Source organism: Lepus europaeus, chromosome 1, assembly GCF_033115175.1.
Source record: "Lepus europaeus isolate LE1 chromosome 1, mLepTim1.pri, whole genome shotgun sequence".
NCBI lineage: Eukaryota > Metazoa > Chordata > Mammalia > Lagomorpha > Leporidae > Lepus > Lepus europaeus.
Window position 1 is genome coordinate 169,820,021 of NC_084827.1, and position 16,909 is coordinate 169,836,929.

At 39.9% G+C, this 16,909-nt stretch overlaps 1 protein-coding gene across 1 annotated transcript in view; it reads right to left on the bottom strand.

Moving 5' to 3' along the window:
• The window catches only part of LOC133763534 (histone H1.8-like), a 29,651-nt gene extending 13,047 nt beyond the window's left edge, over positions 1–16,604 (bottom strand). The window contains exon 1 of the mRNA XM_062197287.1: positions 16,213–16,604. Coding sequence (XP_062053271.1) covers positions 16,213–16,604 — 392 coding nt within the window. The remainder of the gene's footprint in view (positions 1–16,212) is intronic.
• Positions 16,605–16,909: the final 305 nt, after the last annotated feature.

A 16,909-nucleotide genomic window follows, 5' to 3' on the forward strand; every position in this document is an offset into this window, starting at 1 on the left:
GTGGTCTATGGGCACAGTGGTTAAAACCCTGCTTCTAATGCCCATATCCCATTTTGGAGTGCCTGGTTCTGCATTTTTTATTATTGATATCTGGTTCTGCTCAGGGTCCCAGCTTTCTGTTAGAGTAGTCCCTAGTAGGCAGCAGGTAGTGGCTCAAGGAGTTGACTTCCCACCACCCACATAGAAAACCTGAATTGAGCTCCTGACTCCTGGCTTCAGCCTGGCCCAGCCCCAGCTGTTGTGGGCCCCATTTTTCTTTTTAAAGATTTATTTATTTATCTGAAAAGTAGAGTTACAGAGAGAGAATGAGAGACAAATGGAGAGAGAGATCTTCCATTCATTGGTTCTATCACCAAATAGTTACAACTCAAGCACTCGGGCCAGCTGCTGCTGCTCTCCTAGGTATATAAGCAGAAAGCAGAGCAGTGAAAATTCTGATCAGTCCCCATAGGAATGCTGGCATCACAGGCAGTGGCCCAAACCACTGAAACTCAAATATGGCACCTGTTATGGGCCTTTGTGGAGTAAACCAATGAATTTAAGATCTTGCTCTATCTCTGTCTGCCTCTCTTTCTTTGTCTCTTCCAAACAAAGAAAATAAATAAAAATAAAAATAAGGGCTAAGTGTTTATAACTCTTGTTTCTCTTAAAACTGAAGGGTGCTTTCCTAGATCAATGTTCACTGACAAGTATGTAGAGTTGCTTGGGACCTGCTGCTATTATGCTATTATTTAGCGACTTTGCAAATGATGGTGACAAGCATTTTGGATTGTCTTTAATGCTGAGGTTGCAGTATCATAACAGAAAAGTAGGTCAAAGAGAAGGAATTTCCATACGAGATGGCCTCCTGCTTTCCTCACTGGCCTTGGTCAATTTACTATAAGTAGTAAAAGGTGTAGCAGCTTATTCACCTAACATATCCTGTTCTCTTAAAGGTGTCACTACTAATAAGGGAATCCCTACCTCAACATCTTGCATTCTAAGGGTCCAAAAAAGTCTGGGCAGCCCAACTTTATTCCTGCTGTGTGGCAGGGTAATGAAGCTATTAGTTTCATTGCTTAAGGCTTCACTGCCTTGGCTGAGAAGATTCTAATGGAACTGAAACCCTTTTCAACAACTTTCTAGCCCTTGGACTCTGGGAAATTGTTTTCAGCACTCTGTGTCCAGTTGTCTCATCTTAAATGGGATGAATAGAGGACTGGCAGATTTAGGAAATAAGTAACAGAGCACACTCAACTAAGTTTGAATGTCAGACAAATAGTATTTTTTTCGTTTACTATATAATATGTCCAATGTGATATCTGAGACATTATACTAAAACATTTGTTGTTTATCTAAATTAAAATTTAATAGGGCATTCTAGAATTTATTTGCAAACAATAAGATAATAGGTACATTTACCACATAAGGTCCTTATTTTTTTTTTTGACAGGCAGAGTGGATAGTGAGAGAGACAGAGAGAAAGGTCTTCCTTTTTGCCTTTGGTTCACCCTGCAATGGCCGCTGCGGCCAGCGCATCGTGCTGATCCGAAGCCAGGAGCCAGGTACTTCTCCTGGTCTCCCATGTGGGTGCAGGGCCCAAGGACTTGGGCCATCCTCCACTGCCTTCCTGGGCCATAGCAGAGAGCTGGGCTGGAAGAGGGGCAACTGGGACAGAATCCAGCACCCCGACCGGGACTAGAACCCCATGTGCCGGCGCCGCAAGGTGGAGGATTAGCCTGTTAAGCCTCAGCGCTGGCATAATGTCCTTATTAAGTTAAATGTGATGATATAAGAAAAGCATTTAGCATGATCCTCAGCACTTACATATCCTTTACCATCTAATTGCTACTCCTGTTTAACATTAGGCATTTCTCATCACAACTCCACCAAAATAGAATGAACATCTTCAATTTACTAAATAAATATGGATTGGATTTGAAATCTGCACAACTAGTCTCTGTGTGGCTTCAAACTGAGGTCTTCCTAGTTTACCACGTTGGCTTGCTTCAAATTTTAGGCAAGAGACTCTGAAGTTGATCAGGGTGTATACTGTTTTAGCAGAATGGGCTATAGTTAATGGTAAATTTTTGGCATTTTCAGGATTTAAGTCTCCCTGTTCCATACACTTTCCCTGGATTAGATATAGCAGTGGGATTGAAGAGAGAGTTCTGTATAAGAATCTCAGCCCTTTGGAAAATACCCATTACAACACCTATCTTCTAGAAATTCAAATCATGGGGGAAATATGGAGATCAATGGCATGAATGTGGCATTTGAGGTCTACATCATTTATTATTCTCCTTGCAAAGGAAGACTTGGTGAATACTCTGTGAGCCCAAATAGATCATTATGTAAATTCCAACTTGGATGCACATTTGAGAAATAATTACAAGCTATAGGAGAAGGCAGAGAGTTCCAACCAAAGGGCTAAAAGGGAATCCTGATAAGAATCTTCCGCTCCTCTTCCCAGCAGAGCGGGGGTTGGGGGAACATTGGTGCCGGAGCTTCGAGAAACATGTGTGGTCCTGAATGGATGCTGAAGCTATTTGGTTGCCTTAATAAAAAGGATTTCAATCCTTAATTCACTTACTGTGAGACAACTGAGTACTCATCTCTAAGGAGAGTTCCACAGCAGTCAGCAGAATGATGCCAGTGCCTGCAACTTTTCCTGTAAAAGACTTGAGTCGTCTGTGGAGACAAAGTCCTTTCCAGTTTTGAAATGATTAATATGGGGACAAATGTCAGACTGACTGAAGGGAGGTTTCACTCATGCTGTCTGAAGCCCCCTTCTCTGAGGATGGTTTGAAAATAGGGCATTTTTTGGAGGGCCACCAATGGTTTTTAGAGAAGATCACTGTGTTTCTTGAGAACACAGAGGATGTACATAACATCTGATGCTGTGCACCTTGTCCTATCAGTGCATTATGCTGTCTTAGGCACAGGTGTGGTTCAATTCAGCAGGGCCAGTTTTCTCATTTGGTAGAAGAATGATATTCAAGACAGAGTCCCCACCTCCTTCTCGTGTCACTCATGAATTGGTTGACTTTTCAGCAGCTTCTCTGCCCAGCCAGTTTGTTAAGCCCTGCTTTCTTGTCTAAATGCTGTGACTCACATATGTTCAGGTTAATCACAGAAACTGGCATGTGTGAAGCACAACGTAATTTCCAGTAAATTGGAATTCACTAATAGGGAGAGGCATACCCAGATCTCCTATAGATCTTGCTTTCCCTAGAGTCTCATAGAAAGTTATTTCTGATGCAGCTGATAGTCCAGGTAATTTCCATGGATAAAAGAAGGTAAACCACCTATGAAATAGGACAACTGGGGCTGCCATTCTTGCTTAACAGATGAAATTGCCATTTGCAGCAACATATCCCATAGGAGAGTGGGTTCAAATCCTAGCTACTCCACTTCAGATCTAGCTCCTTGCTAATGTGCCTGTGAAAACAGCATAAACTGACTCAAGTACTTGTACCCCCGCCACCCACGTGGGAGAACCGGATGAAGTTTCAGGTTCTTAACATTGGCCTGGTCCAGCCATAGTCATTGTAGCCATTTGGGGAGGGAGCAAGAGGAGGGAAAAATCTCTCAGTCTCTCTCTGTGTCTTCTCCTTCACCCTTTGTAACTATGCCTTCCAAATATATGAAATAAATCTTTAAAAATGATAATAGACACCAGCTAGCACTTGAGCTTCATTTTGTCATGTAGATATTCATAAATATTCCTACTTCTTTTATCTCTACTTTCAATCTTCCTTAATATATATTTGACCATGAGCAGAGTACAAAGACTCATGCATAATATTTGCATAAATATTTAGAATTAATAAATAAAGGTAAACATGGTTAAATATATTGAACCAATGGATGAGCACTCTGTTTCCCCACCTCTCAAAAATTTTAATAAACAGTAATTAAACATATAGCCTCAGACTGTGAAATAGATTTGACAGTCTCAGCTCACCTAGAATAAAACTTTGGAACAAAGATTTATCATCAAAGCGATCTGACACTGAATAAACAGAACCGTAGAATCTGTGCTATGCTCAGTTATTGGCTAGTGGATGCCAGGAAAAAACTTGAAAACTGAAGCTAACTTGAAAACTGTGAAGTTGGTCACAGTCATCAAACTCATGAATAGAATGAAATGTTAATATTTCTACAAGAGATATCCCAGGTGTATTCCTCCATGGTTGCCACAGTCTTTATCTTATTCTGTGCAGATCCAACGTTCTATTCAGAAAAGGAATAGAAGCAATTTCTCCAGGATTCCATTGGGCCTCTCTTCCTGGTGGAAACCTTACAAGAGGGAGATTAATGAGATGAGCTACATCCATCTCCCCAAGCAGCTACTGGACTTGGGTCTCCAAATGGGTCTCACTGTCCCCAATCTCCCTATGTACTCCAAATTCTCTTTGCCCTTAGGTGTCCTCATTGCATATCCTGATGGTTATTGTGAGAGATCCAATACCCTAGGACCCAGACATTTCTCAGACCAGTGCTGTTGCCCTCTTCCATTCATTGTAATAACTGGGAAATGGGTACCTGGTGGCACCAAACTTCTGATTCACACATATTCCCCATGCTAATTGTATAGCAGATGCTCTGTCTCTTGCTGATCAGGATCAGTTACTTTCCCAAGATGATGACCACTTTTCCTGCCTGCTAGTCTTGGAAATCAGATGTCCATTGTGCCATGTGGCAGTGCCAACTTGTCCTCCAATGGAACCCCTGCTATGTCTCATGATAAGAGTGCTTCCCCCTTTTGGGGGACCTTTCCATGGAGTCTGAAGTTGTAGAAATAGGAAAAAATGTTTTCTAGTTAAATTGAAAATCAATCTTGATGTGAATGGAAGGGAAGAGGTAGTGGGAGAGGGGAGGGTTGCGGGTGGGAGGGAAGTTATGGGGGAGAAAAAGCCACTGTAATCCATAAGCTGTACTTTGGAAATTTATATTCATTAAATAAAAGTTAAAAAAAAGAAAGTTAGTGGGGTCATTCTTTCATCGTCTTCTGGGTTCTGGATCCATAAATTCTTAATATTGGGGCTATAGCACCAACATGAAGAAAATAAATAGCCTTAAAAAACTGGGAAAAAATTTGAACAGTCTATCAAAAAAGATATACAAATGGAAAATAAGCATATGAACATTTTCAACATTATTAGTCTTTAGAAAAATGCAAATTCAAATCACACTGATATTTCCTTAAACACCAATTAGAATAGCTGAAAGGGAAGAGTAACAAGCTGCTAATGCCAAGTGCTTGCAAAGATGTTCAACAACTGAAAGCTTCATACACATCTCCCAGAAATACAAAATGGTACTTTGGAAAGTTGCATTTCTTGTGAAGTTCATATATACTTACCATGTGACCCAGCAGTCCTATTTCTAAATATTTTCTAGGACAGAAAGCATTCATGTTCACATAAAAGCCTTTACATGTTTATAGTAGCTTTATTCATAATTCATTTCACCTGAAAAGTAAATAAATGATGGCACTTACTTACCTTGGGATTCAATTCAGCAATGAAAAGAAACAAATGACAACAATACAGATAAATTTCAAACGTATTACCCTAAGTGAGAGAAGCAAGATTCAGGAAGTTGCAAATTAAAAAAATGTGGAGGTGCTTAAACAACTCCATGCACTTGTCAACACTCTCAGCCCTGCTCCTAAAGGAGTGGTGTTCACTGTGTTAATTTTTTAAAGGAAAATCAAATAAAAAGGTGTCATTATTGTGAACCAAATTAAGCCTTTCAAGGAGCCAGGCAATCCCACTGTACCTTCCTATTTCACATGCACTCCTTCCTCAACACAACTTCACTTTGTTCTACTTTCCATCCATTTCCAACCCTTCCTTTCCTATTTTGTCCTCCAGTGATGACCTTGATTTCTATTCACTTGAATAAACAGAAACAACTGGAGAAGAAATCACACAAGTTCCCACCTTTATATCTGCTCCTGTATTAAATACTCTGAATGACTATACTCCTGCTACTACTTTTGGTTCATTCTAAAGGCTGAAGATCTGTCTGCTCCACTTCTGATCCAGCACTATGTTAGTGCACCTGGGCAAGCAACAGCAGATGGCCCAAATGCTTGGGCCTCTGTGCTACATGGGAGACTAGGAAGGAGTTACCGGCTCTGGCTTCAGCCTTGCCCAGCCTAGGCCCTTGGGATAATTTTGGGGAGTAAACCAGTGGACAGAATCTCTCTCTCTCTCTCTTTCACTCACTGTTTCTCTTTCTAACTCTATCTTTCAAATTAAAGAAAAATAAATCTTAAAATATAGAATTTATTACCTAGAGTAATTTTAGACTTACAGCAATTTGAGCAGAGGGTATAGAGATTTCCCAAAGACTCCCTTCCACAACAGAAACAGTTTCCCCATGACCAACATCAGCCACCAGAGTGGTGTACTTATTACAACCAATGAATCTACATTGACATATCACTTTCATTTAACGACCATAGTAAGTGAAGGAGCTTCAAAAAGTTAATGGAAAACTCAAGCAGTTCTAGTAATATGAATTTTCCATTAACTTTTATAAGATCCCTTATGTGGAACAGATGGATTTCAAAATAATTTGTTTTCACATGAACAATTTGAGGTACTCTCATGCATTAGGGTTAACTCTTGATATTGTGTAGGCTGTAGATAATCATTACTGAATAATGATTATTTGCTATCAGAGAATAATACACAATTACTCCACTGCCCTAAAGTCCTCTGTGCTCTCCTATTCATCCCTCTTACCTTCCCAACCCAGGAGAATCATTCTCTACCTTCCTCAAAGCTTTCTCTTTCCTTGAATGTCATAGAATTGGCATCATATGATATGTGACCTTCTTTCACTTAGTCATATGTATTTGTTTCATTCATGTTTTTCTTGCCTTAATAGTTCACTTAAACAATTGTTTTTATTTAATTTCATTTTGTTTAGAAGGCAGAGAGAGAGAGAGAGGCAAAGAGGTAGAGAGAGACAGAGATGGGGAGAAAGGAAGAGAGGGAGGAAGTGAAGGAGAGAGCGAAAGAGAGTTCAGCCACAGGTTCATGCTCTAAGTGCCCATAACAACCAGAGCTGATATAGGCTGAAGCTAGACCTTATAAATATAGTTTGAGTCTCACACATATATAGTAGAGACCCAAGTACATGAGCCATCCTCTGCTTCTTCTCAGGATGCACATTAGCAGGATGGTAGATTGGAAATTGTGGAGCTAAGACTCAGTCCAGGCAGTGAGAAGGGATGTGAGTGTCCCAAGCAACAACATAAGCACTGCTCTAAATGCCTGCCCCAAGAACCCATTTTTCCTAATTGCTGAATCATTGCTATTGTCTAGATGCACCATATTTATCCATTGACCTACTGAAGGATATATTTATTTCTTTCAAGTTCTGGGAGTTATAAATAAAGTTGCAATAAACATCTCTGTGCAAGTTTTTTTTTGTGTCAGCATCAGTTTTCAGTATTTTTGGGTGAATACCAAGGAACACAATTCCTGGATCCTCTGGCAAGAACAAGTTTAGTTTTGTAAGAGACATTCAGTTGTCTTCCAAAATGGTTGCACTGTTTTGCTTTTCTACCAGGAATTATATCAGTTCCTGTTTTTCAACATTCCCCCATCTATGGTTTGTCAGTGTTCTTAATGTTGACATTCTAATAGGTAGATGGTACATCCCATGGTTGTCTTACTTTGAATTCCCTTGATGATGTATCATTTTGAGCCTCTGTTCATATGCTTACTTTTAATCTATGCATACATAAGGGAGTCTTCAAAAAGTTCATGGAAAATAGATATTTTCTTATAATTCTTATTGTGCATGAACACTTTCAAGTCCCTTTGTATATGTCCTTTGCTAAAAAGTTATTGGCCCATTTTAAAATAAGTAGGTTGTTTTCTTATTGGGAAGTTTTAAGTATTTTTGTATTTTGAATAGCAGTTCTACATCACCTGCATCTTCTGTAAGCATTTCCTTCCACTCTGCGGTTTGTCTTTTCATCCTGCTGACAGTTCTTTCACAGAGCCGAAGTTTTTAATTTTAATGAAGACCAGCTTCATTAGAATTGTGTCTTTCATGGATTGTGCTTTGATGTAGTATCTAAAAAGTCATTGCCAAACCAAAGCTCATTTATACTTTCACTTATGTTGTATTTTAGGAGTTTTATGGCCTTGTGTTTTACATTAGGAATATGACCCAGTTTGAGTGAATTTTTGTGAAGGGAGTATCATCTGTGTAAAAAGTTGGATATTTTTTGCAAGAAAATGTCCAGTTGTTCTAACACTAGCTTTTGAATGATCTTATTTTTTCCATTTTATAACCTTTGCTTATCTGTTAAGACATTCCTTCTTGAACTTATCTCCCCATTCGCCTCTCACCCTATTTCTCAGCCCTCACTTACATTAAAACTCCTATGATGTCTCATTTCTTTCCATTATCTTTGGTTCCTATCCTCTCATCCCTAAACAAGTCTTCAATCAGGTTTCTGAATCCATCACTGTACTGCCGCTGTTCTTATCAAGGTTATGGGTCACCTCCACTTTGGAAGCCTAATGGAAATTCTCCATACTCATTTTACTTGACCTCTTTGCAGCATTAGACAGAGCATTGAAGACTCTGCCATCCTTAAAACCTTTTCTTGACCTGACTTCCCCAACAAGACCTACTTCTGATTTGCTATCACCCGGACAGCTCTTTTAGACTTTTGCCACTCTCACCTGATGCCCCTAAACTCTTCCTTGAGGAGAATCCTGTGGTTCCATGCATAGCATCCCCTCTTTCTCACTTGCATCCTCACCACTTCCAAATGTTTATTTGTAAGACTTGAGCTCATTATGAAAGTTGGGATGAGTTATCCTCTTCAACTTTTCCATGTGGTTATCTAATGGATGTAATCAATAGTATAAGTCACAAAGTGCAACTTCAAAACTTCCCTTAAAACTGGCTCCTGTGAGGATCAGCATTGTGGTGTGGCAGGTTAAGCCCCTGCTTACAGTATGGGCATCCCACATCAGAGTGCCAGTGTGAGTCCTGTCTGCTCTGCTTCCCATCCAACTTTCCTGTTAATTGCCTGGGAAGGCAGTAGAAGATGACCCTTCCACCTTCCACGTGGGAAACTAGGATGGAGCACTTGGCTCCTGGCTTTGGACTGGCCCAGACCCTACTATTGCAGCCATGTGGGGAGTGAATCAGTAGATGGGAGATCTCTCTCTGTCTCTCCCTAGCTTTCTGCCACTCTACCTTTCAAATAAATAGACCTTTAAAAACAATCAAATTTGCTCTTACCAATTAATGACAACTTTGTCTTTCCAGTTGCTCAGATCAAAACTTGGCTCTTACTTTTTAAAAAATATTTCCTTATTTATTCGAAAGGCTGAACAAGGAAGAGACAGAATGAGATCTTGCATCCACTTGTTCACTCTCTAAATGGTTACAACAATCAGGTATGGGCCAGGCCAAAGGTGGCAGGGGCCCAAACACTTGCAACATCTTCTGCACCTTTTCAGGAACATCATCAGTAAGCTAGGTCAGAATTGGAATATGTGGGACTCGAACCAGTCCTCTGATACGGGATGTTGGCATTGTAAGTGGTAACTTACCCTGCTGCACCACAACACCAGCCCTGGATTTTATTTTGGACTCCTGTTGTTTATGTCATATTGTAGTCCCTATTCACCAGAATACCCTTTAGCTCACCTTCAATATGTCTTTAGAGAAGGAAAATCTCTTACTAGCTTCACTGCCAAAATCCAAGATTCTATATCTAACTGAATTATTACAAAAGTCTTATGATTTGCCTTGCTTTATTCTTGCCTCGTTATACTCAAATATCAGCTGTATTAATTTGAAAAAATGGCCAAATATTCTTTCACTCCCATCAGGAAATAAAGTCTATTTTAGCCCTTAAACCTGAATAATTATTAGCTTGTTTGTTTTGATCATAAACTAACATGATGCAAACAAAGGTATAAATAGCATTTGCACTTGCTCTATCTCTGTGTTTGGGAATCCTGGTAATTTCAATAAGGTGAAGAATACCTGGCTAGCCTAGTGGATGCTGGCACACACATGGTCTAATTACCCTGTCTTCTAGTATGACAACCCTCTAGACTAGCAGCTGACCACAGACACGTAAATGAGCCCAAGGAGACCAATAAAAGTCTACAGGCTGTACATGTGTGGGGCTCTCTTACTTATCCGACTTCATCTTCTATTACTCTTCCCCTTCTCGAATCCTGCAGCCACACTGAGGTCCTGCTGCTCAAACTCAACACATGCACTCCACATTGAGACCATCACATAGGCTCTTCTCATGCTTAGCACATCTGTAAGCAGGTGTCCCTTTGACTAAACACCTCACCTCCATCAAGTATTTGCTTATCATCTAACCATTTCATCAAAAATTTTTCCCTCACTTAGAAAGAACTCAGTATACTTACTATGATTTATTTTTCTGTCTGTGGAAGTGATTTAATATATGCTTTACTTATTCATGGTATTTATTGCCTAACTTTTCCACTCTGTAACACGTAACACTTACATCTAAGACTTTTTGGTCTGTTATTTATACTTATGACTTCCCAGCATGTACAGTAATTTCAGGCACAGGCTTCTTTCAAAATAAGTGTTTATAGAATGAGTGAATTGTTGAGGGCATGCAGAGAGGGATAACAAGTGTAATCTCTCATTTTAAGGAGCTTTTGTTTGAAGAGGAGACAAATTTGGCTATAAAATTTTATTTATAAAATTAAAACTTCTTGTTCCGTGCTAATTGGTACACATGTGTATGTGGGTGTCTGTGTGTATTAACTGACAGAATTATCGGAAAAGGCCTATTGTGTTAGAAGGGGGACAAAGTGCTCTCCTCTCTTCTAGTTATTAAAAAGGTCCTGTTAGAATAAAAAGGGAAGTGTACATTGATGCTTTTAAACTGTGAGAAATGAATAGGTGTTTCAAAAGGTCAGACTCGCTGATTATATTTTAAATATTCTCTTCTCTGTAAAATATGCCATATTTATATGGTATTATCCTTTGCATTGTGTGACCTGTATGTTGGTAAAAGACAGCTACTGTGTTCTGTAATTCAATGTTCCATAAGTCAGAGTCAAACGGTCTCTTTACAAAACGAAGTTTGAAAGTAAAATGATGCTTTGCCACTACTCTTAATTCTTAATAAACATACCTTTAATCTTTCTGATACCTGAGTATATTACCTTTCATGGACTTTGCAAAGGTCAGAGAAGATAATTTCCTTTTTAAATAGATCCCTTGTGAACATCTCATATCTGATTTGTTTGAAGATGAGCCTTTTAATGCTTTTCTCTCCCTTTTCTTTCATTGCTAATGAAAAAAGTTAGGTCCTGTGAATCTTGTACTCTGATGTTTGAAGTGTTTAACTTTTCTCTTCATCATGACATTCACGTTCTGAAGCCCAGACTCATTAGCATGTTGGTCCCTGTGCAGACTGTCATGCTTCAAAAACTCTTGGTTAAGACTTGGAATAAAAATATGGACAGAATTTGGTCTAAAATAACGGTAAGGTTCATGAGAGCACATTTCACTCACTCACTCATTCAATCATTTATCCATTCATCCAATAGCAAATTATAGGGGACTCATTGTTAAGCAAGTTCCCTGCTAAGCATGTGGAGAACAGAAATGTCACACATAGGACTTTTTCTGTAAAATGTTAGTTTACTGGTGGAAGTAGACAGGTTCACATGATACAAGCTACAAAGGAGGTTCCTGTGCTTTTCTATATTTTCCAATACCAAACAACCAATTTGAGCACATATTCCATTTTTATAAACTATTCCAGTATTCTGTAGGCCAACTTGAATGCATCTAACATCTAACATCAGAGCCCCCTTTTCCCCTTCTGCTGTTTGACATAAAGATAGCATGGGGCATATTTGATTAAAAGTCTGGGAGTGTTCAACACCCATAGTCCAATTTTTGCTTTTTGTCTCTGCAGGAAGAAGCAGTTTGAGATGCAGTGGGAAGGGATCAGGATGCACTGCTTGCAAGTAAAGTAAACGAATTTTTACACAAAAGTCTGCCTTGGACTAGCTCCCATGTGTATATAATAATCTCAACTCTTGCCAGAATGTCTGAAATTTACGTTCATTATGTTTTGTTATATTACTTTAAAAAAAACTTAGAAAAATCCTCTATTCATTTCATTTGATTTTGTCTTACTGTGTGATGTTTGGGCTTTTATTCAATATCTTAGCATCAGGCGTCACACACACAGCATCAGAGGCTATCCATGTGATTTCTAGTTTCTTTAAGCTTGAAAACCCATCTGAGTATTGATGATTGATCAGGGCTCAGGTGGTATAATTGTCAGTCTTCCAGATGGAAGAGAAAGAACCCCCAAGGAGACAGATACATGTTAGAAATGCATTTACAGCTGTAGATGTGTTGTAGCAGAGAGTGCTTTGAATTACTTAAAGGTAGCATTTACCTTCATGAAAAGAGTCCAGTACACTAGTCCAATCCTGCAATCTAGAAAGTAGAGGATATATTAGTGAGTCCAGTGGTAACTGCCTATAAAGCTTTATGGCATGGGGGTTTGGCACAACAGTTAAAATACCTTGTCCCACATCAAAGTACTTGGATTTGAGTCCTAGCTCCCATTTCCAGCTTCCTGAGAATGCAAACCTTGGGAGATAGTACTGATGGCTCGAGGGGTTGTGCCTCTGCCACCCGTGGAACAGACTGAATCGTTTCCCACTTGTTTCAGCCTAGCCCAGCCCAAGCCATTGTGGGCATTTGGGAGTGGACCAGAAGATGAAAAACTTCTGTATTTCTTCTTTCTTTTTTTGATATTTATTTATTTATTTGAAAGGCAGAGTTACAGATGCAGAGGCAGAGAGAGAGAGGTCCTCCATCCCCTGGTTCACTCCCTAAATGGCTGCGATGGCAGGAACTGGGCCAATCTGAAGTCAGGAGCCTGGAGCTTCTTCCAGATTTCTCATTTGGGTAGAAGGGCCCAAGGACCTAGGCCATCTTCTACTGCTTTCTCATGCCATAGCAGAGAGCTGGATCGGAAGTGGAGCAGCTGGGATCTGAACTGGCGCCCACCTGGGATGATGGCACTGCAGGAAGCAGCTTTACTGGCCACACCAAAGCACGGGGCCCAAGACCTCTGTCTTTCCGTCTGCCTCTGAAATAACAGTAAAAAATAATTTTTAAAACGAGAAGGTTTTAAGTTACGTTTATCCTGGGTAAATCATTAAAACCCATATATCAAGTTGTGTAAGGGTTGAATCATAGAATTCACATCAGAAATTTTGGAAGTGTAAAAGCAGGATCAAAATATGGTATAAAGACTTGCAGAAAGTACAGTGCAAGGGCATGTTCCTATGCAAATATCAGATACAGGAAACAGATTCCGTAAGTTTTAGTTTAAAATGAACACTTAGAAGTAATAATGAGGTAGTGTTGTGCTCAATTGCAGAAATGACATTTTTATATTAAAATTTAGGAATATAAAGATTACACATATATAAATAATGTTTAAAACTTATACACAGAGGCCGGCACCGTGGCTTAACAGGCTAATCCTCTGCCTTGCGGCACTGGCACACCGGGTTCCAGTCCTGATTGGGGCGCCGGATTCTATCCCGGTTGCCCCTCTTTCAGGCCAGCTCTCTGCTATGGCCCAGGAAGGCAGTGGAGGATGGCCCAAGTGCTTGGGCTCTGCACTCGCGTGGGAGACCAGGAGAAGCACCTGGCTCCTGGCTTCAGATCAGCGTGATGCGCCTGCCACAGCGGCCATTGGAGGGTGAACCAACGGCAAAAAGGAAGACCCTTCTCTCTGTCTCTCTCTATATCCACTCTGCCTGTCCAAAAAAAAAAAAAAAAAAAAAAAAAAAAAAAAGAAGAAGAAGAAAAACAAACAAAACTTATACACACAGAAATACAGAGAAATCATTAGAGAAATTTGGTTAAATTACAAGATAACATACAAATATGAAATAAAATGGTAACAGAATACTTAATCAGAAAAAAGTAGGTGTGGCTTCATGAGCAATTGATTAAAAGTCATTAGGTTAAAAAGTGCTCATGGCAGGTACTAATTTCTCAGATATGACCTGAGCAGCCATAACAAATTACTGTGATGTGTTTCAAAGAGCAGTACACAGAAGACTTCATTAGACTACTCTTGCTACAGTTATGACTATTTCTGCCCTAGATTAATGACTCTCTTTGTCCTCGTCTGACTTACATGAAAATCCAAGGAACACACTCATCTGGTTAATGAACTGGAAGAAGTGGAACTTCATAAGAGAAACTTCAACCTTTCTGGACATGCATTTCTTTCTTAGGCTCTCAATGATTGAGAAGTTGCAAGATCCTTTGGATTATCTGATGGAAAACATCAGCAATTCCTATTTCTATCACATTGTGTTATTTTACAAAATATTTTCAAATCTACATACCTAATGTTTCTGGACTATTTCTTTTAAGTGTGTATTTCGAGATGATTTTCAAAATGTTTAACTAATCATTTGTTCTATTAGAGTAGATGTTGGCCCTAATGACTATATTAAGAATCAGTCCTAAGTTTTTTCTGTAATTATCTTTTTAAAGGAGATCTGTTATTATTTTACTACATTACTGTTTATTTAAAAGCCATATATTTGGTGACAAATCATATTTTAGTCATGGTGATTTTACTAGCTAGTGACAGAAACTAAAACTGAGTTAAGCATAACCAAAGAACCTAATCCAAAAACTCCCCAAAAACAAGAACAAAGAGAGAAACCCACAGGCTTTGTCCATGTAGCTGGGAAGTCTAGACATGATTGATTCAGTGGCTCGATCCAAATGACATTAGCAGAGATCTTTTTCTTTCCATCTTCCAATTTGTTTTTCCTAGATTAACCCCATTCTCCCCCACTGCATAAAAGGGAGTTGGGAAGAGACTTAGGACTGCATCTGTATGATGTGAAATCTAACAAAATCTGAAAGGAGAAAGTCTCTCTTTCAGGACCAATAAACAAAATACCAGTTTTCTAAATGGTCCCCCAGTGATGTTGTGCAGATCTATCACCCTTCACAGTGGCATGATTGGTAGGATTTGGGTATTATGCCCACCTCTGTCTAGGGCATAGCTAGGCATCATAGTTCATGGTATTACTGGAATTACAAAGGGTGGAAAGGGGAAAAAATTCCCAAAGAAACCCAAAGGGAAAGGGGTTCAATTGCTAGGTGGAATTTAACATATTGCTACAGTCAAGTCTGTTTTGTAAAGTGAGTCACAAAGTAAAAACATACTTTAGAAAAGGTACTTAATGATTAGAGTCATAATTGTTTTTCCCTTGGTCAAGTTTTCTGTGCCTTCATGAGCTCCTAAGGAAAGAATAAGTCATAAGTATAAAGATTTTATGTTCAAGAGAGCAGTGAGACTTCACACAAGTTGGTTTTGATGCTCACTTTTGTCAAATCAGTGGTAGAAAACAAATCAGGTAGCTGTCTCCAGTGTTATTTTGTCTGATATAACACCAGACATCAAAGCATAAAGAGAAACTCCGGGAGTGCTCAATACGTAAACTTGGCATCTCATGTTTGTTTTTTTTCTTTTTTTTTTTTTTCCTGTGACACGTGTTATTTTGTCCTGACCCAGAGCAATATAGAGAGCTTGTCTTTGGATTTTACTCTCCAAAGTGGGGTGGTGAGATGAAGATAGAAAAATGGAAACAAGTCACACACAGCCCATGTCAACCCCTCAACCTCTGTGCCTCACCTGTTCCTATTCTTCCTACTCTCAAACATCAAAGTATTATCTTTTATCAGTGTTATGCATTCAGAAAATCAGTGAACCTAATCTGCTTTACAGGATCTAGGCTTTAAGCATGGAAAATGTCCCTAAATAATGGATCCCAAAATATATGCCCTCCCATTCACTTAGAACTTTCATTCCATCTTGTTCTGCTGCATAACCACAACCACATTGATCCATGTGCAACCCCTTTTGTTTTCTTTCATATAGACTCCACTCATTTCCCAATATACCTAGATCAACACTTTTTCCCTGACTCCTTTCAGTAAGGTTTTTTCTTACATTAATAATACAATTAGGTTCTCTTTTCACAATCTGGATTCTTTTTTTTTTTTTTTTGCAAGGAAGAAGAAACAAAGCCTTTATTAATAAATAGGTGGCAGTGAGACAGAGCACAGCTCCGTGGGAAATAAAAACACGCACGTGTGTGTCTTCACCCGAGCCCCGAGCCCTCGGCTTTGGCCTTCTTGCCGGATGTCTTGGACGCCGGGGCCTTGGGGGGCAAACCAGGCTTTCTCGGGCTCCTGGGGCCCTCGGACTTCCCAGACAGGGGCACAGGCCCCACCTTGGACCCAGGGCCCTTAGAGGGGGTGGTAGCCTTGGCTTTGGGCCTGGCCCCCATCCCGGGGACCACCCCTCGAGGGGCCTTGGTGGTGGTCTTCTTTCTGGACGGGGAGGCAACACCATTCTTGACCTTGTTGGCAGTGGGTTTGGAGCTCTTGCTGCCAGCGCTGGTCCTCCCGTGGGCCTTGGAATGTCCTTGGCTTTGCCCGTGGCCTTTGATCTTGGACTTCCCTTTGCGCACACTGGGACTAGCAGAGGCCTGCATGGCCTTGTCTAACCCCTTGGACGCCTACAGTGCTAGTAAAATAAATATATTTGATTATTTATAGGGTCTAAAGCATGTTTATATATTGCATTGGGGTTTCCCATAGACAAAACCAAAAAAATGTGGTAAGATTTATTGTGATAATTGGCTCAGAGAAATTAGAAATATAAGATTCCCCATATTTTGCTGTCTGCAAATCCAGTGGCACAACTTAGGTCTAATCTGGAGGCCTAAGAAACCGAGGAACTCAAGGTGTAAGGCCTGGTTCTAGCCCCAAGGCCTGCAAACCAGGAGTATTGACATCC